General features: G+C 37.2%; 3 protein-coding genes and 1 pseudogene across 3 annotated transcripts; all 4 read left to right on the top strand.

Annotated features, from left to right (window-relative positions):
• Positions 1-23: 23 nt before the first annotated feature.
• On the top strand, positions 24-6,205 carry LOC132163071 (scarecrow-like protein 31; annotated as a pseudogene).
• A 1,369-nt stretch (positions 6,206-7,574) lies between these two features.
• LOC132164379 (scarecrow-like protein 33) lies at positions 7,575-10,407 on the top strand. The gene has a single exon (XM_059574882.1). It carries the CDS (start codon positions 7,923-7,925, stop codon positions 10,302-10,304), a length of 2,382 nt encoding a protein of 793 aa, XP_059430865.1. The 5' UTR covers positions 7,575-7,922; the 3' UTR covers positions 10,305-10,407.
• A 3,495-nt stretch (positions 10,408-13,902) lies between these two features.
• LOC132164776 (scarecrow-like protein 34) lies at positions 13,903-16,801 on the top strand. The gene has a single exon (XM_059575331.1). It carries the CDS (start codon positions 14,271-14,273, stop codon positions 16,446-16,448), a length of 2,178 nt encoding a protein of 725 aa, XP_059431314.1. The 5' UTR covers positions 13,903-14,270; the 3' UTR covers positions 16,449-16,801.
• Positions 16,802-20,595: 3,794 nt separating this feature from the next.
• On the top strand, positions 20,596-23,755 carry LOC132164460 (scarecrow-like protein 33). Its single transcript, XM_059574976.1, has 2 exons — positions 20,596-23,400; positions 23,495-23,755. Exon 1 carries the CDS (start codon positions 20,976-20,978, stop codon positions 23,334-23,336), a length of 2,361 nt encoding a protein of 786 aa, XP_059430959.1. The 5' UTR covers positions 20,596-20,975; the 3' UTR covers positions 23,337-23,400; positions 23,495-23,755.
• Positions 23,756-26,598: the final 2,843 nt, after the last annotated feature.

Below are 26,598 nucleotides of genomic sequence, written 5' to 3' on the forward strand. Positions count from 1 at the left end.
TTTTTTGCTTTTTTAAAGCTAACATGGCACTTATCATGTCAGTTTATAAGCCTCATTTTATAAATATTTGTGTCGTCCACTCTTCATTCTTCACTCTTCAGTGTTCCCTCTTCACTCTTTAGTCTTCACCTCCAACGTTCTTCAAAACTTCTTGAATGTCAGACGAAGATATTCGGATCGATGTCATTATTTCTTCTTAAATTTTATTCCTTATTAGGGTCTGTTTGGGTGTGCGTTTTAAAAAAAATAATGTACGTTTTTAAACCAAATCGTAATTTTGGAGTGTTTGGAATTGTGATTTTAGAAACACAAATTTTAAAATCGTGGAAAAATTCGCGATTTCTATAAGCTGACTAGATGATGCTTATTTGAAAAAGTGCGAACTTAAACTAAAATCACGATTTCACTTAAAAAAAATATTTGGCACAATATTTACCTATTTTCAAGCTAGAATGAAAGAAATTCCATTAATGCCCACCTAAAATATATTAAAACCATTATTTTCTCTTCTTTTTCTTCATTTTCTCTTCGCCCCTACATCCTCTAACCGCCCTTTTACTGTTTCTCGTGTCGTTGTAGTTCATCCTTCTCCTAATTTTTTTTTCTCCATAGAACTCTTTTGCTTTTGTTAAGCTCTCTACTGTTTGGTGTTTATGGTGTTTGATGTTGTTTTCTGTGGTTTCGTGGTTTGTGTGCCTTTTTTTTATATGCGTTTATGGTGTTTAATGCGGTTTCTATGAATAAAAGTTTTGATTTTTTTTTTCTTTTAAAATTATATTTAGATTATCGTCCACAGTGAAGGATCACTGTGCATGGTGCACTGCTCAGTAACATGTACAGTAATGTTTTTTTTTCCCCTCAAAGTGCACAGTAAGGTTTTTTTAAAGATCACTGTACACTGCATAGTGACCGTGCGTTTTTTTCTTTCTTTTTTATTTTTTATTTTTATTTTTATTTTTTATTTTTTTTCAGTGCGGTACTGCGCAATGATCCATTATTATTTGCTAACAAAATGATTAATAAAGTTGCAGAGAAAGCAACAGGTCTTCATATTATAGACTTCAGTATTGAATATGGTTTCCATTGGCCACTTTTGATCCATAAGCTCTCAAAAAGAGCTGGAGGACCTCCCAAACTACGTATTACAAGAATAGAGTTTCCCCAACACGGTGTTGAATAATAAACTTAATTTTAACATTTAGTTGAGTCTTTTCATTTCATATTCTCATATGTTACTAAGTGAGTTGAAGAGGTTGCGTCTTTTAGTTTTTTTCAAGAGTTATTTTATATAGGAGTTACATGGGAGTTATATGAGATGTAAATGAATGAAGTTATTGTGAAAAAGTTAGAAGGGTCGTTTGTATCCTATAAATACTCATGTAAGCAAGTTATTTTATCAAGTTGAATAAAGTTGAATATTCCACTTCGTATTTTGTGTAATCTCTTAGTGAGTGTTATTTCCAATTTTCAACAAAGTGGTATCAGAGCCATAGTTTATTGATCCTAGAGAAATGGCCAATTCAACCTTCCCATTTCAATTCCCTCACCTTTCCAAAGACAATTTTGATAATTGGTGCATTCGCATGAAGGCATTGCTTGGATTGCAAGATGCTTGGGAGATTGTAGAAAAAGGCTACGATGAGCCTAGTGATGAAGCTTCTTTGAGTCCTAATCAAAGAGAGTCTTTTCAAAGACTTTGAAAGAAGGATCAACAAGCTCTTACTCTTATTCATCAATGTTTGGATGAAGCTATGTTCGAGAAGGTGGCAAATGCAACAACTTCCAAGCAAGCATGGGAGATTCTTCTAAACTCCTATCAAGGAGTTGATAAAGTGAAGAAAGTTCGCCTTCAAACATTAAGAGGCGAATTTGAAGTTTTGCGAATGAAAGAATCTGAGTCGATTGCGGATTATTTTTCGAGGGTGTTGGCCATAGTAAACCAAATGAAGAGATATGGAGAAAAATTGGAAGATGTTCAAGTCATTGAGAAGATCCTCCGTTCCTTGCAACAAAAATTTGACTATATTGTTGTAGCTATTGAAGAGTCAAAAGATTTAGAAGCCATGAGTATTGATCAACTTATGGGATCTCTTCAAGCTCATGAAGAAAGGCTCAACAAGAAGAAGGAAGAGCCATTGAAGCAAGTTCTAGCTATAAAACTTTTTTTCAAATAGAAGGAAGAAGAGCAAGAAAGGAGTCAAAGAGGACAAGGACGAGGACGCGGTCGTGGCTGAGGTAGAGGAAGAGGAAGAGGCCCACGTAATTGGAACAATTACGAAGAAAGAGGTCAAGCATCAAGAGGACGAGAACGAGAACGAGAAAATAATTGGAAGTAATATGGAAGAAGGTATGATAAATCTCAAGTTCAATGTTATAATTGTCAAAAATATGGTCATTATGCTTGGGAGTGTAGAAGTGATGCTAACAATGTTGAAGAGGAAGCCAATTATATTGAAAACGAGGAAGCGAAGCCTACTTTGTTGATTGCTTATAAAGGAGAAGAAAGAGGAGAGAAGAACTCGTGGTATCTTGACAACACGGCAAGCAACCAAATATATGAAGACAAAAACAAGTTTGTCGAGCTTGATGAATCGGTGAGCGGGAATGTTACTTTTGGAGACTTGTCAAAAGTTCCAATAAAAGGGAAAGATACAATCTCAATTCGCTTGAAAAATGGAGGACAACAATTTATTATAAATGTTTATTATGTTCCACATATGAAAAGTAATATTTTGAGGTTGGGACAACTCTTGGAAAAAGACTATGAAATTCATATGAAAAATGGTAGTCTTTTACTAAGAGATGACAAGAAGAATTTGATAGCCAAAGTTCCCATGACAAGCAATAGAATGTTTTTATTAAGGGAAAACTTCAAAAAGCCCCCATAAACTTCCAGTCATTTTGACATACCCTCCTGAATTTTCAAAACTCTCACTTAAGCCCCCTGAACTCTGGTTTTCTCTCACTTTAGACCCTTTTAATGTTAAAGTCAAACAATTTGACTTTTTATACCCATTTTACCCTCCCCAAAAACTACGTTGTTTTGTGTCCTAAAACTACAACACCTACCCAGCCCAAAACGACGTCGTTTTAGGCATTCATTTTTTTTAAAAAAAAAAGAAAAATATTAAAAAAAAAGGGGGGGTGGCTTCAACCACTTGCCAAGCCCTCAATGGGGTGGTAGGACCACCCCATTTTTAGCCAAGGGTGTAAGAACTCCTATGGCTCGACTTGAGGTGGTCGAACCCACCCAGCAATGAGGTGAGATCCGGTACCTTGGCCAAGGATCGAGGTGCATTTGGGGTGGCGGACCACCCCAAAGAGGCTGAGGTGATTCTGACCACCCCATACCCGACCACCCAAGGCGGTCAGGAGGTGGCTTCAATTTCCCCCCTTTTTTTTTTTAAAAAAAAAGTAGCCAATAATAAATAATGCCTAAAACGACGTCGTTTTGGGCTGGGTAGGTGTTATAGTTTTAGGACACAAAACAACGTAGTTTTGGGGATGGTAAAATGGATACTTTAACGTTAAAAGGGTCCAAAGTGAGAGAAAATCAAAGTTCAGGGGGCCTAAGTGAGAGTTTTGAAAATTCAGGGGGGGGTATGTCAAAACGGCTGGAAGTTCAGGGGGCTTTCTGAAGTTTCCTCTTTTATTAAATATTCAAACGGATGTCGCTAAATATCTCAAGACTTGCTTGAAAGATTCATCTTGGCTTTGACATTTGAGATTTGGGCATGAAAATTTTGGCGGATTAAAATTGTTGGCACAAAAGAGAATGGTGAATAGCTTGCCTTCTATCAATCAACTAGACCAACTTTGCGAAAGATGTCTTGTCGGCAAACAATTCCAGAAAAGCTTTCCAAAATAATCTACTACAAGAACAAATGAGCCACTTCAGCTTGTTCATGCGGATGGTTGCGGTCCAATTAAGCCATCTTCATTCGGTAAAAATTGTTACTTCTTTATTTTCATTGATGATTTTAGTCAAAAGACTTGGGTCTATTTTTTGAAGGAAAAGTCTTAAGTGTTTGAGGTTTTCAAAAAATTCCAAGCCTTTGTGGAAAAACAAAGTGGCTATTGTATTAAATCCTTGAGATCCGATAGAGGAGGTGAATTCACATCTAATGAATTTAAAGAATTTTGTGAAGAAAATGGAATTCGTCGCCCTTTAACGGTTCCGAGATTGCCACAACAAAATGGTGTTGTTGAAAGAAAGAATAGGACAATTCTCAATATGGTTCGAAACATGTTGAAGACAAAAAGAATGCCTAAAGAGTTTTGGGCGGAAGTTGTTGATTGTGCCGTATATCTATCAAATCGTTGTCCTACAAGAAGCCTATGGAACAAAACACCACAAGAAACATGGAGCGGAAGAAAGCCATGTGTTTCTCATTTGTGAGTTTTTTGGAAGCATTGGCTATATACAAGTATTGGATCAAGAGAGGTCCAAGCTTGATGATAAAAGCAAAAGGTACATTTTCATTGGCTATGACTCAAGTTCTAAAGGCTACAAGCTTTACAATCCAAATTCCGGCAAAGTTGTAATTAGTAGAGATGTGGAGTTTGATGAAGAAGACTTTTGAGATTGGAGCATTCAAGAGAAAGAAAAATATGATTTCTTTCATTTTCTTGGAGAAGAAGAGTCAAGAAATGAAAAGCCCACTACACCTTCTCCATCTCCAACAAGTCTTAGTACACCGTTGCTGTCATCTTCAAGTGGAAGTTCTAGTGAAAAGCCACCACACATGAGAAGTCTTCAAGAACTCTATGAGGTAATAGAGAATTTAAATGATAATCTAAATCTATTTTGTCATTTTGCGGATTGTGAGCCAATAGGTTTTGAAAAGCGGTAAAAGATGAAAAATTGAGAAATGCCATGGATGAGGAAATCAAAGCAATTGAAAAGAACACATGGGAGTTGGTGAATATTTCAAAAGAACAAAAACCCATTGGAGTGAAATGGGTGGTCAAGGCAAATAAGAATGAACAAGGAGAAAAAGTGGATCCAACAATCTTCAAGAGTTTAGTTGGAAGTTTGAGATACTTGACAAGACTAGATATTCTCCTTGGAGTTGAGCTAATTAGTCGTTATATGGAGTCACCTACCACATTTCAAGGTGGCTAAACGAATTCTTCGTTATTTCAATGAGGCTAAAAGAAATTAAGTTTAAAGGGGGGTGTCGAATAATAAACTTAATTTTAACATTTAGTTGAGTCTTTTTATTTCATATTCTCATATGTTACTAAGTGTCTTTTCATTTCATATTCTTATATGTTACTAAGTGAGTTGAAGATGATGTGTTTTTTAGTTTTTTCAAGAGTTATTTTACACAGGAGTTACATAGGAGTTATATGAGATGTAAATGAATGAAGTTATTGTGAAGAAGTTAGAAGGGTCGTCATTTGTATCCTATAAATACTCATGTAAGCAAGTTATTTTATCAAGTTGAATAAAGTTGAATATTCCTCTTCCTATTTTGTGTAATCTCTTGGTAGTGTTATTTCCAATTTTCAATACCCGTATTCCGTTCAACCAACGGAGTGTATTGAGGAGACTGGTCATCGCATGGCTAAGTATTGTGAGCGGTTTAGTGTTCCTTTTGAGTACCATGCTCTAACATCTCAGAACTGGGAAACCATCCACTTTGAGAACCTCAAGATTGATAGGAATGAGATGATTGCTGTGAACTGTATCTACCGGTTTCGGAACTTACTTGATGAAACATTTGAAGAGACCTGTCCTCAGAATGTGGTTTTGAACTTAATTAGGAGGATAAATCCCAATATTTTTGTCCATTCTGTTGTTAATGGAAACTATAATGCCCCCTTCTTTGTCACACGGTTCTGAGAAGCACTCTTCCATTACTCTGCTTGGTGTGACATATTTGATGTTAATTTACCCCGAGAGAACCTATAGAGGTTGATGTTTGAGAGAGAGATCCTTGGGAGGGAGGCTATGAATGTTATAGCATGTGAAGGCTTTGAGAGAGTTGAGAGGCCTGAGACTTACAAGCAATGGCAGGTCCGGACTATAAGGGCTGGTTTCAGGCAGCTCCCATTGGATTCAGAGCTGATGACCATGTTCAGGTTTAAGATGCAGGAACGGTACCACAAGGATTTTGTCCTTGATGAAGACAACCACTGGATGCTTCAGGGATGGAACCGCCGTATTGTCTATGCTTGCTCTTGTTGGGTGCCAAATTAGGATCCTTGTGAAAACTCATAATTGTGTGCATGGTCGGCAAGAAGGATTCTTTAGGTAGTGTGCAAACTATTGTTCTTGTTCAATTTCCTTTTGTTTTTTTTCTCTCTTCTGTACGTGCAGGTAGATTATAAACATATCTTGTATGCTCATCTCCTTGAACTTTCTAAGGGTGTTCATATAATATCATGATTCAGCTCAGGGATCACAATTTTGTTAAACCAACAAGTAGAGAAGTAAACTTTGTATTGTGGGTATCATGTTCCAGATTCTGTAATAAACTTAACGTTTTGTATTGTAATGTTTTGAATGATCTTGGAATTTATGGAATTGAGTAGTAGAATTGAATGGAAATTGGATGTAAATGTCAAAATGAGCTGTTTCTGAGGACTGCTTGACCTCCAAGAAAACACAACTGGTTCTATGGTTCTGAGTATCTTTGCAATTCTACTTGTGGGCCTTTTATACCAAATCCGAACAACTAAGAAGTGGGGCGGTTATTAAATGCTAAAAAAACCGTTAATAACCACAACCGCATAACCCCCAATTCATGATTCCTTTCTATGGATACACTTGTCTCCAAGGCTTTAAGAACTCCAACATAATTTGCTGCAGAACGTTAAAGTGCCTTAGAGTTTGAAAAAACAGGAGTTTGCTGGTGGAGGTACAATTGCCTAGAGAAGTAAAACTGCACAAGTTCATAATTTTGTCTAAAAGGGTGAGTGATGCCGGTAAGAACAAACACACACCAAAAAGAAGGGGTAATTATATTTTTTTTTCCATCAACTACAAGTTTTGTCACTACGATCTCACAAGCAAAAAAAAAGAAAAGTGATTTTAAACCAAATTATAGCAAATCTATCATTTGGTAGTGCATTTTTAAACAAAAGAGAGATTTGAAAACATAGAAAAATATTTGTATTCAAATCATAGGAAAGTGGTGCATCTTAAAAAACACATAATTTTAATAGTCAAACTATGATTTTATTAAACCCTTAATTGTATTCTAAAAAATTACATTTTCAAATCACTATATTTAAAATCTCACATTTTAAAATTAGAAATTCAGTTAGCTGTTTGTTAAAGTGAAAAAAAAGAAGTTAAAAACTTTTTATTAATAAAAAGAAGAAAGGAAAAGTGAGTGGAATGCCAAACAGAACATCGCCTATGTTTGGCATTGGACTTGAAAAAAGAAGTGTGAAACTATAAAAAAAATTTAATTGATGTGAAAAAAAAAAAAAGTAAGAACATTTTGTATGAAAAAAAAAAAAAAATAGTAATTTTTTTATTTGAAAGCCCGCAAACAATGATAATAAGGGCAGCAGTTGACTCAGTTGACGAGTCAAAACATTGAAATTGTATCAATGCCTCTCAGGATTGGAGTTTGACTCCTTTCTAAGTCTTCATACAGAGCGTCTTCGAAACTTCCCGAACGTCCCCAGAATTGTCTCGGTCAGAGCTGAGTGCCGCTCTCTGTAATCTCATCAATTTCTTCGGTTCCATCTTGCTGTTCCAAGTATGAGAATTCTCTGCTATTTCTCAGATAAGCGTGTTTGCTTCTCGCGGAGAAACCGATGGATGTCTGAGGTTCTTCAACTTTAAACCTTTTCTTTTGCCTTTAGCTTGTTCACATCTATCTTATAGATATATCCTAGTCTTTGATTTGGTTTGGGTAGTTCAGTGTTTATTTGTTCTGGGATTCGGCATATTATAAATAGTTATGGATCCTAAGTTTTCTGGGTTGCCTGATTCCATAAACAATGTCTTGGTAGCTGATGACCATACCTTTTCACCCAATTCCAATGAATACCCAGATCTTTTAAACGAGTACACATTCAATTTGCCCTCCCCTGATTTTAGCTTCCTTGAAAGTTCATCGCTTTCACCTGACCTGGGTCACACTGATTTCGCTCCGCCGATAACTGTGGACCCAGCAGCACAGCCATATGCTCCGTCCGCTGGCGATAGCATGAGCACACCGTCTGTGGGTACGAGTCCGGGGGAAGACTTGACCTCGGACGACACTGAGTTCTCGGAAACGGTTCTCAAGTACATAGGCCAGATACTTATGGAAGATAACATAGAGGACAAGCCCTGCCTGTTTTACGACCCTTTGGGTCTAAAAGTCACCGAGAAATCCTTCTATGATGCTCTCGGTCAGAAATACCCTCCTTCCCCCAATATACACCAGGAAGAACCAACTTATATCAATCTCAACTTGGCAAGCCCTGATGATGTTTTTTCTGCAAGCACTGGTGGTGATTATGGTACTAATAGTGGTTCTAGCACTAGCAATAGTACTGATCCACAGTGGGTCAGTGATGTTGGGGAGTACAAGTCGTCTTTTTCGCAAGTTGTTGCTCCTGGTGACTATGTTTTCCAGTCCAATTTGCAGCCCACTAATGGATCTCAGTTTTTAGCCAATCAGTCGAACAGCGTGACTAATATCGGTGATGGCATGGAGCTTTTGGCTCATAACATTTTTACTGATAGTGAATCTGTGTTGCAATTTAGGAGAGGGTTAGAAGAAGCTAGTAAGTTCCTTCCTAGGGGTAATCAGTTGGTGGTTGATTCAGGGACTAGCATGGTATCACCAGAGTTGAAGGGAGAGGATCAAAAGGTGGAACTCAAGGGAGAGAAGGGTGAGAGAGAGAATTTACCAGATGGGTTGAGGGGAAGGAAGAATCATGAGAGAGACGATGTAGCTGTAGAAGAGGGGAGGAGGAATAAGCAGTCTGTGGTTTATGTGGAAGAGAGTGAATTGACAGAAATGTTTGATAAGTTGTTGGTTTCCTCCGAAGCTATTTCTCTGCCACACGATAACAATAACAATGAAACCGTGCAGAATGAAGCAAGCAAGGCCTCACAGCCAAATGCGCAGCCTCAAGGAGTTAGTGGTGGGAAGAGCCGTGCTAAGAAACAGGGCAAAAAGAAGGAAACGGTTGATTTGAGTACTCTTTTGATTCAATGTGCGCAAGCTGTATCAACAGGTGGCATTAGAACTGCAAATGAGTTACTGACGCTGATTAGGCAGCACTCTTCCCCTTATGGTGATGGGTCTCAAAGGTTGGCTCATTTCTTTGCTAATGGCCTCGAGGCACGCTTGGCTGGCACTGGCACTAGAACTCAAATTTGTTATAGTTCCTTAATTTCCAAAAGGATATCAGCTGTTGAAATATTGAAAGCTAACAACGTTCCTCTTTCAACCATCCCTTTCAAGAGGATCTCACTATTCTTTGCTAACAAAATGATTGATAAAGTAGCAAAGAAAGCAACACGTCTTCATATTATAGACTTTGGTGTCGAATATGGTTTCCATTGGCCACTTCTAATCCATATGCTTTCAAAAAGAGTTGGAGGACCTCCCAAGCTACGTATGACAGGGATAGAAATTCCACAACCCGGATTCCGTCCAACTGAAAGTATTGAGGAGACTGGTCGTCGCTTGGCTAAGTATTGTGAGCGGTTTGATGTTCCTTTTGAGTACCATGCTCTAGCATCACAGAACTGGGAGACTATCCAAATTGAGGACCTCAAGATTGATAGGAATGAGGTGCTTGTTGTGAACTGTTGGTACCGGTTTAAGAACGTACTTGATGAGACAGTTGAAGAGACAGTTGAAGAGACCAGTCCACGGGATGCCATTTTGAATTTAATCAGGAGGATAAATCCCAATATATTTGTTCATTCTATTATTAATGGATCCTACGGTTCCCCCTTCTTTGTCACACGGTTCCGAGAAGCACTCTACCACTTCTCTGCATTGTATGACATATTTGATGTTACTTTACCCCGTGTCCGTGAGAACCAAGAGAGGTTGATGTTTGAGAGAGAGTTCCTTGGGAGGGAGGCTATGAATGTTTTAGCATGTGAGGGCTTACAAAGGGTTGAGAGGCCCGAGACTTACAAGCAGTGGCAGGTCCGGACTATAAGGGCTGGCTTCAGGCAGCTCCCATTGGACCGAGAGGTGATGACCTTGTTCAAGTCTAAGATGATGAAATGCTACCACAAAGATTTTGTACTTGATGAAGACAACCACTGGATGCTTCAGGGATGGAAGGGCCGAATTGTCTATGCTTCCTCTTGTTGGGTGCCAAATTAGGATATTTGTGGAAACTCATAATTGTGGGCAGGGCCGGCAAGGATACCTTAGGTACTGCACAAACTATTGTTCTTGTTCAATTTTCAATGTTTTTTTTCTCTTTTGTACATGCAGGTATACTATAAACGTATCTATGTATGCCATCATCTTGAACTTTCTACAGGCGTTTTTATAAATGGTTTTTGAAGGCGCTGTAATGACCCTAAAACTGTCTACTGACTTGCTTGTTGGGACTTTTGTGGTAAAATCTGTTTGATATTTAGATGAATTTCCACATTACTGGATGTAATGGGAGGGATTTGCCCTTCTTCTTTGTATATTTTTCCATGAGCTTGAAGTTGTGTTTGTTTTATCAGGTGTACTCAAAGTAGGTAAAAGTTCATAATTGCATGATATTGCGGTTCTGTTCTGGTTTGTTGGTCATTTTTCTGTGTCATTTTTGAGAACATGGGATCTTTGTTTTGATTTTATGAATTGGATATTGCTAATGCAATTTCAGATATATTAAATGATAGCACTGTAATAGGTTCTTACTTAGTGATCTTAAAAATATATGCTTGGCTAGTGCCTGTGGTAAATGGGAGCAACAACTACTTGGTATTCAGAATCCTATTTCTTTGTGGGCTGCACCAGCCTGTTTATTGTTATTGGATGCGTGCTGGTGTGTGTGATGCTTGTCCCTCTGGCGCCATTCAAAAATTCTCGCAGCTCTAACATATTCCCCTCCCCAACATGAGGTTTGATTCTTCATTTTTAGTTGTTTAATGTTGGAACTAAATTTTGGTGTATGGTTTGGATTATGGGGGCCAATTACTGAGGGGAATGATTGTGGGAGATTGAAGTTGATTTTTGGCTGTGGCTGTTATCTTGACCAGTTTGGGGAAAATTTTGTGGTGGTTTCAGTTCTTGGAAGAATTTGGGTCTTTTGAATGAAGGATTGTTTGAAATTTGGGAAATGATTTCTGGGGTTTCTTTGTATGATTGACCAAATGAGAGGTGGCGCTTTGTACTTTGTTTAGGTTGCGGTTTCTGTTCAGCCGAATAGGGATGAAATTGGAGTTGATTTTTTCGGGTATGGCCGGATGATGTATACGGTTGGTTTTTGAGTTTTGATTTTCAGGTTCGGGGTTATTGATTTTGATGCTCATCCACCACACAAAGGTGGACGGTTTTCATTGTTTGGACACTACCCACTTTACACGCTTCTCTATCTCTCTCTCTCTCTCTCACTCGTGTTTTGATGCAGCGTGTCATAGTGAATCGATCGTAAAGAAATTAAACACAAGACGTATAACTCTTTCCAAAACCAATAATCAATTAAAAATTAGAGGCAAAATGGAAGAAAATTCAACCTATAAGTATTTTTTGTTGTTAAAATGATCGAAAGTACATTATTGTGTGTGACCACTAAGGCCATCTTATTAGCTTTATATAAAGCCTAAATTTAAAACCCTACAAAAATAATTTAAAAAATGAAATAAAAATACTATGTGGCAAACAAAATATAGAAAAACAACTTTCACCTAGTAAATGCTGAAATTACAAAATTATAGCCCTTTAAATAAGTTTTCCAATGCCCCACCAAGATTGTTTTCATTTGATGTTGGAATGACAAGGTACAATTTTTTTTTTTTTTTAAAGTACAATGGGTATGATAAAAACTAGTTTACATCAACTCCTCTGAGCTTCGCATTACAGTAGACGAAGGAAAACTAGAGAAAAAACATTTTGTCGGTGTGTAAACTAAACAACATGAATTTTTCTTTTTTGCTTTTTTAAAACTAACATGACACTTGTCATATTAGTTTATGAGCCTCATTTTATAAATGTTTGTGTGGTTGTAGCATTTCTATTTTTCTTATAAGATGAGTTACACTAATTAAGTTGGTGAACTGGTATGATCATGCACGCTGAATTCTTCAAAGATGGAAGAAAGTTCTAGCCACCTTTGTCTCCACCAATCATGACATCTCCATTTTCCCCTATGATCCAGTCTCAGTCATGGTTTACTTGAAACACAATACCATGATGAATGTAAGTACGATGAACATTGTTCAAAATACCGGCAGCCTTGGATCTTCGTAAATGTTGAAATTCCAAATTTTGGGCCTAAAGATAAGGCCCCCTTTATTTACCTCATTGAGCATATGCCACTAGTGCTTTGAGCCTTTGAGTGACAACTCTATAAACGACAACTTTGCTTCTGTAGCTTGTTTGTTGATCTTTTGGGAAGATTCATTAGAAATGGTATAAAAAGAACACACCCACTTTAGCACGAGAGGCCAAACTGGCATTATCATAATGTCATGGTCCTCATGAACCACCCCTTTTCCATCCACTACCATTTTTCGACATTTCTTTTTGTCATTTCTAAGGCATCTTTGTTTATCGAAAGAAACATTAAACATCGGCCTACACACCATATAGATGTGGAGGCATGGACCTGCCCTTGTTAACACAAAAGGTGATTTTTTTTTTAACCAAAAAAAAAGAAAAAGAATTTTGATGTGACGTAAATGTAAATATTCTTTTTTAAGTGTTTTATATTTTAATTTGTTTATTAATATTTTTGTTTTAAAAGAAGGTTTTACCAAATAAGTAACAGTACTTCTTGAAGGGTCTCATGAGTTAAGTCAAATCTTCAAGATTGCAAAGAATGAATTTATTTATTTATTTATAAAGAAATCTACTTTACACACCAAATTATATGATCATTTGATAAACTGGACAAATTATTATTAGTTTTTGGGGTAATTTCAATTTAGACATTTGAATTATCACGCGATTTAACATACACCCCACGAACTTTGAAACCTCTTAATTTAGACTTCTGAACTTTCAATTGCAGTCAATTTGAATTCTTTCGTCATATTTAAAACGTTAAAAGTGAGACAATAACATTTATATCTCTAACTTTTTTATAAAATTTTAAATTTACCTTTAATTTCAAATGTCAGTTTATGGGAGCAAAGTGACAATACATTGTAGTTGATGGAGGCAAAGTAACAATGCGTTGTAGTTGATGGGAAAAACGGTAGGATAGAAAATTTCAAGTTAGCATTTGGGGCGCACGTGACGGGTTGATTGTCTGAGTTAAAGCCTTTGACTGACGACATGGGGGTTTTGAACACAAAATAGTAATTTCATAGGGTCGGGCAGTAGAGTTGTCAGTTCATAGGAGCAAAGTGACAATACGTTATAGTTGATAGGGGAAAAGGTAATTACCAAAAAAACAAAAAAAAAAAAATTATGAGTTTGAGATTATGTCTAACTTTTTATGGTGATAATTTGCAGAGGTGAAGAGATAAAAATAACAAAAAGATAAAAGAGCTAATACCTAATTGCAACAAGGTTGGCATCTACATTAAAATTCATAAAGCTTTCCTAGTAATCTTGTACCATGAGAGAAGCTGACCATTCACTTTTTACTTATAAGTTGTGTTTCTTTCTTTTCATGGGATACTAAGTCCATGAGCGTAGCCTGTTTTGTTAATGTTTTTTTTTTTTTTTTTCATGGGATACTAAGTCCATGAGGCAGCAAACAATGATTCCTTTGTAAGTTGACTCAGTTGACGAGTCAAAACATTGAAATTGTATCAATGCCTCTCAGGATTGGAGTTTTGACTCCTTTGTAAGTCTTCATGCACAGCGTCTTCGAAACTTCCCGAACGTCCCCAGAATTGTCTCGGTCAGAGCTGAGTGCCGTTCTCTGTAATCTCATCAATTTCTTCGGCTCCATCTTGCTGTTCCGCGTCTGAGAATTCTCTACTATTTCTCAGATAAACGTGTTTGCTTCTCGCGGAGAAACCGATGGATGTCTGAGGTTCTTCAACTTTAAACCTTTTCTTTTGCCTTTAGCTTGTTCACTCTATGTTATAAATATATCCTAGTCTTTGATATGGTTTGGGTAGTTCAGTGTTTATTTGTTCTGTGATTCGGCATATTAGTTTGATACTATAAATAGTTATGGATCCTAAGTTTTCTGGGTTGCCTGATTCCATAAACAATGTCTTGGTAGCTGATGACCATGCCTTTTCACCCAATTCCAATCAATACCCAGATCTTTTAAACGAGTACACATTCAATTTGCCCTCCCCTGATTTTAGCTTCCTTGAAAGTTCATCGCTTTCACCTGACCTGGGTCACACTGATTTCGCTCCGCCGATAACTGTGGACCCAGCAGCACAGCCATATGCTCCGTCCGCTGGCGAAAGCATGAGCACACCGTCTGTGGGTACGAGTCCGGGGGTAGACTCGTCCTCGGACGACACGGAGTTCTCGGAAACGGTTCTCAAGTACATAGGCCAGATACTTATGGAAGAGAACATAAAGGACAAGCCCAGCTTGTTTTACGACCCTCTGGGTCTCCAAGTCACTGAGAAATCCTTCTATGATGCTCTCGGTCAGAAATACCCTTCTTCCCTCAATTTGCAGCCCAGTAATGGATCACAGTTTTTAGCCAATCAGTCGAACAGCGTGACTAACATCGGTGATGGCATGGAACTTTTGCCTCAGAACATTTTTATTGATAGTGAATCTGTGTTGCAATTTAGGAGAGGGTTAGAGGAAGCTACTAAGTTCCTTCCTAGGGGTAATCAGTTGCTTGTTGATTTGGGGACTAGCATGGTATCACCTGACTGGAAGGGAGAAGATCAAAAGGTGGAAATCAAGGGGGAGAAGGGTAGAGAGAATTCACCGGATGGATTGAGGGTAAGGAAGAATCATGAGAGGGAAGATGTAGAGGTAGAAGAAGGGAAGAGTAATAAGAAGTCTGCGGTTTATGTGGAAGAGAGTGAATTGACAGAAATGTTTGATAAGTTGTTTGTTTCCACCGAAGCTATTTCTCTGCCACACGATAACAATAACAATGAAACTGTGCAGAATGAAGCAAGCAAGGCCTCACAGCCAAATGCGCAGCCGCAAGGAGTTAGTGGTGGAAAGAGCCGTGCTAAGAAACAGGACAAAAAGAAGGAAACGGTTGATTTGAGGACTCTTTTAATTCAATGTGCGCAAGCTGTATCAACAGGTGACATTAGAATTGCAAATGAGTTACTGAAGCAGATTAGGCAGCACTGTTCCCCTTATGGTGATGGGTCTCAGAGGTTGGCCCATTTCTTTGCTAATGGCCTCGAGGCACGCTTGGCTGGCACTGGCACTGGCACTGGAACTCAAATTTTTTATAGTTCCTTAATTTTCAAAAGGATCTCAGCTTCTGAAATGTTGAAAGCTTACAACGTTTCTCTTTCAGCCATCCCTTTCAAGAGGATCTCACTATTCTTTGCTAACAAAATGATTAATAAAGTAGCAGAGAAAGCAACACGTCTTCATATTATAGACTTTGGTGTCGAATATGGTTTCCATTGGCCACTTCTGATCCATATGCTTTCAAAAAGAGTTGGAGGACCTCCCAAGCTACGTATTACAGGGATAGAAATTCCACAACCCGGATTCCGTCCGACTGAGAGTATTGAGGAGACTGGTCGTCGCTTGGCTAAGTATTGTGAGCGGTTTGATGTTCCTTTTGAGTACCATGCTCTAGCATCACAGAACTGGGAGACTATCCAAATTGAGGACCTCAAGATTGATAGGAATGAGGTGCTTGTTGTGAACTGTTGGTACCGGTTTAAGAACGTACTTGATGAGACAGTTGAAGAGACAGTTGAAGAGACCAGTCCACGGGATGCCATTTTGAATTTAATCAGGAGGATAAATCCCAATATATTTGTTCATTCTATTATTAATGGATCCTACGGTTCCCCCTTCTTTGTCACACGGTTCCGAGAAGCACTCCACCACTTCTCTGCATTGTATGACATAATTGATGTTACTTTACCCCATGTCCGTGAGAACCAACAGAGGTTGATGTTTGAGAGAGAGGTCCTTGGGAGGGAGGCTATGAATGTTTTAGCATGTGAGGGCTTACAAAGGGTTGAGAGGCCTGAGACTTACAAGCAGTGGCAGGTCCGGACTATAAGGGCTGGCTTCAGGCAGCTCCCATTGGACCGAGAGGTGATGACCTTGTTCAAGTCTAAGATGATGAAATGCTACCACAAAGATTTTGTACTTGATGAAGACAACCACTGGATGCTTCAGGGATGGAAGGGCCGAATTGTCTATGCTTCCTCTTGTTGGGTGCCAAATTAGGATATTTGTGGAAACTCATAATTGTGGGCAGGGCCGGCAAGGATACCTTAGGTATTGCACAAACTATTGTTCTTGTTCAATTTCCAATGTTTTTTTCTCTTTTGTACATGCAGGTATACTATAAACGTATCTATGTATGCCATCATCTTGAACTTTCTACAGGCGTTTTTATAAATGGTTTTTGAAGGCGCTGTAATGACCCTAAAACTGTCTACTGACTTGCTTGTTAGGACTTTTGTGGTAAAATTTGTTTGATATTTAGATGAATTTCCACATTACTGGATGTAATGGGAGGGATTTGCCCTTCTTCTTTGTATATTTTTCCATGAGCTTGAAGTTGTGTGTTTGTTTTATCAGGTGTACTCAAAGTAGGTAAAAGTTCATAATTGCATTATATTGCGGTTCTGTTCTGGTTTGTTGGTCATTTTTCTGTGTCATTTTTTAGAACATGGGATCTTTGTTTTGATTTTATGAATTGGATATTGCTAATGCAATTTCAGATATATTAAATGATAGCACTGTAATAGATTCTTACTTGGTGATCTTAAAAATATATGCTTGGCTAGTGCCTGTGATGCATGGGAGCAATAACTACTTGGTATTCAGAATCCTATTTCTTTGTGGGCTGCACCAGCCTGTTTATTGTTATTGGATGCATGCTGGTGTGTGTGATGCTTGTCCCTCTGACGCCTTTCAAAAATTCTCGCAGCTCTAACATATTCCCCTCCCCAACGTGAGTTTTGATTCTTCATTTTTAGTTGTTTAATGTTGGAACTAAATTTTGGTGTATGGTTTGGATTATGGGGGCCAATTACCGAGGGGAATGATTGTGGGAGATTAAAGTTGATTTTTGGCTGTGGGTGTTATCATGACCAGTTTGGGAAAAATTTTGTGGTGGTTTGAGTTCTTGGAAGAATTTGGGTCTTTCGAATGAAGGATTGTCTGAAATTGGGGAAATGATTTCTGGGTTTTCTTTGTATGATTGACCAAATGAGAGGTGGCTTTGTACTTTGTTTAGGTTGCGGTTGCTGTTCAGCCGAATGGGGATGAAATTGGAGTTGATTGTTTCGGGTATGGCTGGATGATGTATAGGGTTGGTTTTTGAGTTTTGATTTTCAGTTTTGGGGTTATTGATTTTGATGCTCATCCACCACACAAAGGTGGACGGTTTTCATTGTTTGAACACTACCCACTTCACACGCTTCTCTATCTCTCTCTTTCTCTCTCACTCGGGTTTTGATGCAGCGTGTCATAGTAAATTGATCGTAAAGAAAATAAACACAAAACATATAACTCTTTCCAAAACCAATAATCAATTAAAGATCAGAGGCAAAATGGAAGAAAATTCAACCTATAAATATTTTTTATTGTTAAAATGATCGAAAGTACATTATTGTGTGTGACCGCTATGGCCATTTTATTAGCTTTATATAAAGCCTAAATTTAAAATCCTACAAAAATAATTTAAAAAATGAAATAAAAATACTGTGGCAAACAAAATATAGAAAAACAACTTTCACCTAGTAAATGTTGAAATTACAAAATTATAGCCATTTAAAGAAGCTTTCCAATGCCCCACCAAAATTGTTTCCATATGATGTCGGAATGACAAGGTACAATTTTTTTTTTTTTGTTTAAAGTACAATGGGTATGATAAAAACTGGTTTACATCTCGCATTACAGTAGACGAAGAAAAACTAGAGAAAAAATCTTTTGTCAGTGTGTAAACAAAACAACGTGAATTTTTCTTTTTTGCTTTCTGAAAGCTAACATGACACTTGTCGCATCATTTTATAAGCCTCATTTTATAAATGTGTGGTGGTAGCATTCCTCTTTTTCTTATAACATGAGTTACACTAATTAAGTTGGTGAATTGGTATGACCATGCACGCCGAATTAATTCTTCAAAGATGGAAGAAAGTTCTAGACACCTTTGTCTCCACCATGATGCAGTCTCAGTCATGGTTTACTTGAAACACAATACCATGATGATTGTAACCGGCAGCCTTGGATCTTTGTAAATGTTGAAATTCCAAATTTTGGGCATAAAGATAAGGCCCACTTTATTTACCTCATTGAGCATATGCCACTAGTGCTTTGAGCCTTTGAGTGACAACTCTGTAAACGACAACTTTGCTTTTGTAGCTTGTTTGTTGATCTTTTGGGAAGATTCATGAGAAATGGTACAAAAAGAACACACCCACTTTAGCACTAGAGGCCAAACGGGCATTATCATAATGTGATGGTCCTCAAGAACCACCCCTTTTCCATCCACTACGATTTTTTAACATTTCTTTTTGTCATGTCGAAGAACATCTTTGGTTATTGAAAGAAACATTAAACATCGGCCATTGCACACCATATAGAAGTGGAGGCATGGAGCTGCCCTTGTTAGCACAAAAGGTGATTTTTTTTTTTTTTTTTTTTTTAAAAAAAAGGAATTTTGATGTGACGTAAATGTTCCTTTTTAAGTGTTTTATATTTTAATTTATTTGTTAATATTTTTCTTTTAAAAAAAAGTGTTGCCAAATAAGTAAGAGTACTTCTTGAAAGGGTCTCATGAGTTAAGTCAAATCCTCAAGATTGCAAAGAATGGATTTATTTATAATGAAATCTACTTTACACACCAAATTATATGATCATTTGATAAACTGGGCAAATTATTATTAGTTTTTGGGATAATTTCACTTTAAATTCCTCAACTATCACGCGATTTGACATACACTCCACGAACTTTGAAACCTCTCAATTTAGACTGCTGAACTTTCAATTGCAGTCAATTTGAATCCTTCCGTCATATTTTAAATGTTAAAAGTGAGATAATAACGTTTATATCTCTGACTTTTTTATAAAATTTTAAATTTATCCTTAATTTTAAATGTCAGTTTATGGGGTCAAAGTGACAATACATTATAGTTTATGGGGAGCAAAGTGACAATGCGTTGTAGTTGATGGGGGAAAAGGTGGGATAAAAAATTTCTAATTGGCATGTGGGGCGCACGCGATGGGTTGATCGTCTAAGTTAACACCTTTGACTGACAGAATTGGGGTTTTGGGCACAAAATAGTAATTTGATAGGTTCGGGCAGTAGGGTTGTCAGTTCATAGGAGCAAAGTGACAATGCGTTGTAGTTGATAAGGGGAAAATGTAATTACCAAAAAATAAAAAATAATGAGTTGGAGATTATGTCTAACTATTTATGGTGATAATCTGCATAGATGAAGAGATAAAAATAATAAAAAGATAAAAGAGCTCATACCTAATTGGAACAAGGTTGGCGTCTGCATTAAAATTCATAAAGCTTTTCCAGTAGTCTTGTACCACCAGAGAAACCGACGATTCACTTTTTAATTATAAGTTGTGATTCTTTCTTTTCATGGGATACTAAGTCCATGAGTGTAGCTTGTTTTGTTAATGTTTTTTTTTTTTTTTGAGAAATGCTACTCATTCTCAAGAGGCATTCTTTTTGTTTTTATTTGTTTTTGGTCTTTTTAATTATTTTGAGTTGTAGGTTAATATTTTTGTTTTGAAAAAAATAAAAATAAAAATGCTAGAATGTAAATAAAAATAAAAATGCTAGAATGTATTTGGCACTACGATCTCACAATAAAAAAAAGAAGTGATTTTAAACCAAATTATAGAAAATCTATCATTTTGTAGTGCATTTTTTTAAAAAGTGAGATTTGAAAACATAGAAAAATATTTGTTTTTAAATCATAGGTAAAAAACACATAATTTTAATAGTCAAACTATGATTTTATTAAAACCCTTAATTCCATTTTAAAAAATTACATTTCCAAATCATTATATTTAAAATTACACATTTTAAAATTAGAAATTCAATCAGCTGTTTGTTAATGTGAAAAAAAAAATAAAAGAAAGGAAAAGTGAGTGGAATGCCAAACAGAACATTTGCTATGTTTGGCATTGGACTTGATAAATGAAGTGACCTGAAATTATAGGTAAATTTAATTGATGTGAGAAAGAAAAAAAAACAAAAAAACAAAAAAAACAAAAAAATTGTATAAAAAAATTTTTAAAAAAATATTTTGTAAGTGATTTTTTAATTGAATAGTATTCCTCTTGAGCTTCAAGGCAGCAAACAATGATTCCAAGGTTAGCAGTTGAGTGACGAGTCAAAACATTGAAAATGTATCAATGCCTCTCAGGATTGGAGTTTGACTCCTTTGTAAGTCTTCATCCACACAGCGTCTTCGAAACTTCCCGAGCGTCCCCAGAATTGTCTCGGTCAGAGCTGAGTGCCGCTCTCTGTAATCTCATCAATTTCTTCGGCTCCATCTTGCTGTTCCGCGTCTGAGAATTCTCTGCTATTTCTCAGATAAACGTGTTTGCTTCTCGCGGAGAAACCGATGGATGTCTGAGGTTCTTCAACTTTAAACCTTTTCTTTTGCCTTTAGCTTGTTCACATCTATCTTATAGATATATCCTAGTCTTTGACATGGTTTGGGTAGTTCAGTGTTTATTTGTTCTGGGATTCGGCATATTAGTTTGATACTATAAATAGTTATGGATCCTAAGTTTTCTGGGTTGCCTGATTCCATAAACAATGTCTTGGTAGCTGATGACCATGCCTTTTCACCCAATTCCAATCAATACCCAGATCTTTTAAACGAGTACACATTCAATTTGCCCTCCCCTGATTTTAGCTTCCTTGAAACTTCTTTGCTTTCACCTGACCTGGGTCACACTGATTTCGCTCCGCCGATAACTGTTGACCCCGCAGCACAGCCATATGCTCCGCCCCCTGGCGATAGCATGAGCACACCGTCTGTAGGTACGAGTCCGGGGGTAGACTCGACCTCGGACGACACTGAGTTCTCGGAAACGGTTCTCAAGTACATAGGGCAGATACTTACGGAAGATAACATAGACGACAAGCCCTGCCTGTTTTACGACCCTTTGGGTCTAAAAGTCACCGAGAAATCCTTCTATGATGCTCTCGGTCAGAAATACTCTCCTTCCCCCAATCTACACCAGGAAGAACCAACTTATATCAATCTCAACTGGGGAAGCCCTGATGATGTTTTTTCTGCAAGCACTGGTGGTGATTATGGTACTAATAGTAGTTCTAGCACTAACAATAGTACTGATCCACAGTGGGTCAGTGATGTTGGGGAGTACAAGTCGTCTTTTTCGCAAGTTGTTCCTGGTGACCATGTTTTCCAGTCCAATTTGCAGCCCACTAATGGATCACAGTTTTTAGCCAATCAGTCAAACAGCATGACTAACATCGGTGATGGCATGGAGCTTTTGGCTCATAACATTTTTACTGATAGTGAATCTGTGTTGCAATTTAGGAAAGGGTTAGAAGAAGCTAGTAAGTTCCTTCCTAGGGGTAAGCAGTTGGTGGTTGATTCGGGGACTAGCATGGTATCACCAGAGTTGAAGGGAGAGGATCAAAAGGTGGAACTGAAGGGACAGAAGGGTGAGAGAGAGAATTTACCAGATGGGTTGAGGGGAAGGAAGAATCATGAGAGAGAAGATGTAGATGTAGAAGAAGGGAGGAGGAATAAGCAGTCTGCGGTTTATGTGGAAGACAGTGAATTAACAGAAATGTTTGATAAGGTGTTGCTTTCCACGGAAGCACTTTCTCTGCTATGTGGTAACAATGACAATGAATCCATGCAGAATGAAGCAAGCAAGGCCTCACAGCCAAATGCGCAGCCACAAGGAGTTAGTGGTGGGAAGAGCCGTGCTAAGAAACAGGGCAAAAAGAGGGAAATGGTAGATTTGAGGACTCTTTTGATTCAATGTGCGCAAGCTGTCTCAACAGGTGACATTAGAACTGCAAATGAGTTACTGAAACAGATTAGGCAGCACTCTTCCCCTTATGGTGATGGGTCTCATAGGTTGGCCCATTTCTTTGCTAATGGCCTTGAGGCACGCTTGGTTGGCACTGGCACTGGAACTCAAATTTTTTATAGTTCCGTAATTTCCAAAAGGATCCCAGTTTCTGAAATATTGAAAGCTTACAAAGTTTATCTTTCAGTCTCCCCTTTCAAGAGGACCTCACTATTCTTTGCTACCAAAATGATTCATAAAGTAGCAGAGAAAGCTACAAGTCTTCATATTATAGACTTCGGTATCGAATATGGTTTCCATTGGCCACTTCTGATCCATAAGCTCTCAAAAAAAGCTGGAGGACCTCCCAAGCTACGTATTACAGGGATAGAGCTACCCCAACCTGGATTCCGTCCAACAGAGAGTATTGAGGAGACCGGTCGTCGCCTGGCTAAGTATTGTGAGCGGTTTAATGTTCCATTTGAGTACCATGCTCTAGCAACACAGAACTGGGAGACTATCCAAATTGAGGAGCTCAAGATTGATAGGAATGAGATGATTGCTGTGAACTGTATGTATCGGTTTAAGAACCTACTTGGTGAGACAGTTGAAGAGACTAATCCAAGGGATGCGGTTTTGAATTTAATCAGGAGGATAAATCCTGATATTTTTGTCCATTCTATTGTTAATGGAGCCTACAACGCCCCCTTTTTCGTCACACGGTTCCGAGAAGCACTCTACCACTTCTCTGCATTGTATGACATATTTGATGTTACTTTACCCCGTGAAAACCAACAGAGGTTGATGTTTGAGAGAGAGTTCCTTGGGAGGGAGGCTATGAATGTTGTAGCATGTGAGGGCTTAGAGAGGGTTGAGAGGCCGGAGATTTACAAGCAGTGGCAGGTCCGGACTATAAGGGCTGGTTTCAGGCAGCTCCCATTGGACCAAGAGGTGATGACCTTGTTCAGGTCTAAGATGAAGGAATGGTACCACAAGGATTTTGTACTTGATGAAGACAACCACTGGATGCTTCAGGGATGGAAGGGCCGTATTGTCTATGCTTGCTCTTGTTGGGTGCCAAATTAGGATACTTTAACCGGATGTTTGTGGAAACTCATAAGTGTGGGCAGGGCTGGCAAGGATACCTGAGGTACTGTTCAAATTTGAATGTTTTTCTCTCTTTTGTTGGTGCCGGTATATTATAAACGTATCTATGTATGCTTATCTTCTTGAACTTTCTACAGGTTTTTATAGATGGTGGTAGAACTATGGATAGGATAAAATACTTGGAACAAACTGCAAACCCTTTTGAAGATGCTGTAATTACCCTAATACTGTCTACTGACTGGTTTGTTGGGAATTTTGTAACAAAGATTAATTTCCACATTACTAGTTGCAATAGGAGGGATTTGCCCTTCTTCTTTGTATATTTTTCCACGAGCTTGAAGTTTTGTGTTTGTTTTATATGATGTACTAAAAGTAAGTAAAAGATCATAATTTCATGATATTGCGGTTCTCTTCTAGTTTGTTGGTCATTTCGTTGTGTCATTTTTGTAAGCATTGTATGTTTGTTTTCATTTTATGAACCGGATATTGCTAATGCAATTTCAGATATATTAAATGATAGCACTATAACAGATTCTTGGTGATCTTAAAAATATATGTGTGGCTAACGCCTGTGATGCAGGGCAGCAACAACTACTTGGTATTCAGAATCCTATTTCTTTGTGGGCTGCACCTACCTGTTTATTGTTGTTGGATGTATGCTGTTGTGGTGCTTGTTTTGCAGGCGCCATTCTAAAATTCTGGCAGCTATAACATTTTTCCCTCTCCAACGTAAGTTTTGAATCTTCATTTTTTGTTGTTTAATGTTTGGACTAAATTTTGGTGTATGGTTTTGGATTATAAAAGGCGATTACTGAGGGGAATGATTGTGGGAGATCGAAGTTGATTTTTGGTTGTGGGTTTTATCTTGATAGATTTGTGGAAAATTTTGTGGTGGTTTTGTTTCTTGGAAGAATTTGGTTCTTTTGAATGAAGGATTGTCTGAAATTGGGGGACGATGATTTCTGGGTTTTCTTTGTATGATTGACCAAATGAGAGGTGGCTATGTACTTTGTTTGGGTTGGGGTTGCTGTTCAGCCAAATGGGGATGAAATTGGAGTTGATTTTTCGGGTATGGCCGGATGATGTATAGGGTTGGTTTTTGAGTTTTGATTTTCAGTTTTTGAGTTTATTGATTTTGATGCTCATCTGCATTTTCTTAGCTCCATCCTCTAATACTATGCGATCAAAAAAGGAGAGGGACAATGGATGTTAAATTCTCTGTGGCTACTTTTTTCAAGTTGGGATACGCAGCGGAGCCCAATGCTACCATTGAAGCCCCACCCGATTTTGAACCCAGCACGACGCTACCCACTTCACACCCTTCTCTATCTCTCTCTCACTCGGGTTCTGATGCAACGTGTCATAGTGGATCTTAAAGAAAATAAGAAAATAAATACAAGACCTATAACTCTTTTGGTTTTATAATTCTTTTCAAAACTAATAATCAATTAAAAATTTGAGGCAAAATGGAAGAAAATTGAACCTATAATTATTTTTTATTATTAAAATGATCGAAAATACATTATTGTGGGACCGCTAAGGCCATCGTACTAGGCTTATATAAAGCCTAAATTTGAAACCCTACAAAAATAATTTAAAAAATGAAATAAAAATACTATGTGGCAAACAAAATATAGAATACCAACTTTCACCTAGTAAATGTTGAAATTACAAAATTATAGCCCTTTAAATAAGCTTTCCAATGCCCCCCACCAAGGTTGTTTCCATATGATGTCGGAAAGACAAGATATAACTTTTTGTTTTTTGCTTTTTTAAAGCTAACATAGCACTTACAACGTGAGTTTATAAGCCTCATTTTATAAATGTTTGTGTAGTCATAGCATTTCTATTTTTCTTATAAGATGAGTTACACTAATTAAGTTGGTGAATTGGTATGACCATGCACGCCGAATTAATTCTTCAAAGATGGAAGAAAGTTCTAGTCACCTTTGTCTCCACCAATTATGACATCACCATTTTCCCCTATGATGCAGTCTCGGTCATGGTTTACTTGAAACACAATACCATGATGATTGTAAGTACAATGAACATTGTTCAAAATACCGGCAGCCTTGGATCTTCCGTAAATGTTGAAATTCCAAATTTTGGGCATAAAGATAAGGCCCACTTTATTTACCTCATTTGAGTATATGCCACTAGTGCTTTGAGCCTTTGAGTGACAACTCTGTAAACGACAACTTTGTTTTTGTAGCTTGTTTGTTGATCTTTTGGGAAGATTCATGAGAAATGGTATAAAAAGAACACACCCACTTTAGCACTAGAGGCCAAACTGGCATTATCATAATGTCATGGTCCTCAAGAACCACCCCTTTTCCATCCACCACCATTTTTTAACATTTCCTTTTGTCATTTCTAAGAACATCTTTGGTTATTGAAAGAAACATTAAACATCGGCCATTACACACCATATAGAAGTGGAGGCATGGAGCTGCCTTTGTTAACACAAAAGGTGATTTTTCAAAAAAAAAAAAAAAGAAAAAGAAAAAGAATTTTGATGTGACGTAAATGTAAATGTTATTTTTTAAGTGTTTTATATTTTAATTTATTTGTTAATATTTTTGTTTTAAAAGAAAGTGTTACCAAATAAGTAACAGTACTTCTTGAAGGGTTTCATGAGTTAAGTCAAATCCTAAAGATTGCAAAGAATGGATTTATTTATTTATTTATAAAGAAATCTACTTTACACCAAATTTATAGGATCATTTGATAAACTGGGCAAATTATTATTAGTTTTTGGGTAACTTCACTTTAGACTCCTAAACTACCACGCGATTTAATAAATTAATATACACTCTTTGAACTTTGAAACCTCTCAATTTAAACTCTCAATTGCAGTCAATTTGAACACTTCTGTTGGATTTTAAACGTTAAAAGTGAGACAATAACATTTATACCCCTGATTTTTTTATAAAGTTCTAAATTTACATTTAATTTCAAATTAAAAATTATAAAAAAATATATTATAAAAAAAAAAAATCACAAGGTGACCCACAATTGGGCCAACTCGTGACCCATTCTTTTCAAATTTTTTTAATAAAAAGAAAATTGAAGGGTAATTTTACTTTTTTAAGAGTTTTAAAGGCAAAAATTGAGATAGGGGTAAATTAACTACAATTGAAAATTCAAGTATTCAAATTGAGAAATTTCAAAGTTCTACAATATGTCAAATCGCATGATTATTCAGAAATCTAGAATTTCATCTAAAATGAAATTCTTTATA

Source organism: Corylus avellana, chromosome ca10, assembly GCF_901000735.1.
Source record: "Corylus avellana chromosome ca10, CavTom2PMs-1.0".
In the NCBI taxonomy this organism is placed as follows: Eukaryota; Viridiplantae; Streptophyta; class Magnoliopsida; order Fagales; family Betulaceae; genus Corylus; species Corylus avellana.

Coding starts and splice junctions, on each gene's coding strand:
- LOC132164776 (XM_059575331.1), top strand. CDS start 14,271: ATGGATCCTAAGTTTTCTGGGTTGCCTGATTCCATAAACAATGTCTTG.
- LOC132164460 (XM_059574976.1), top strand. CDS start 20,976: ATGGATCCTAAGTTTTCTGGGTTGCCTGATTCCATAAACAATGTCTTG.
- LOC132164379 (XM_059574882.1), top strand. CDS start 7,923: ATGGATCCTAAGTTTTCTGGGTTGCCTGATTCCATAAACAATGTCTTG.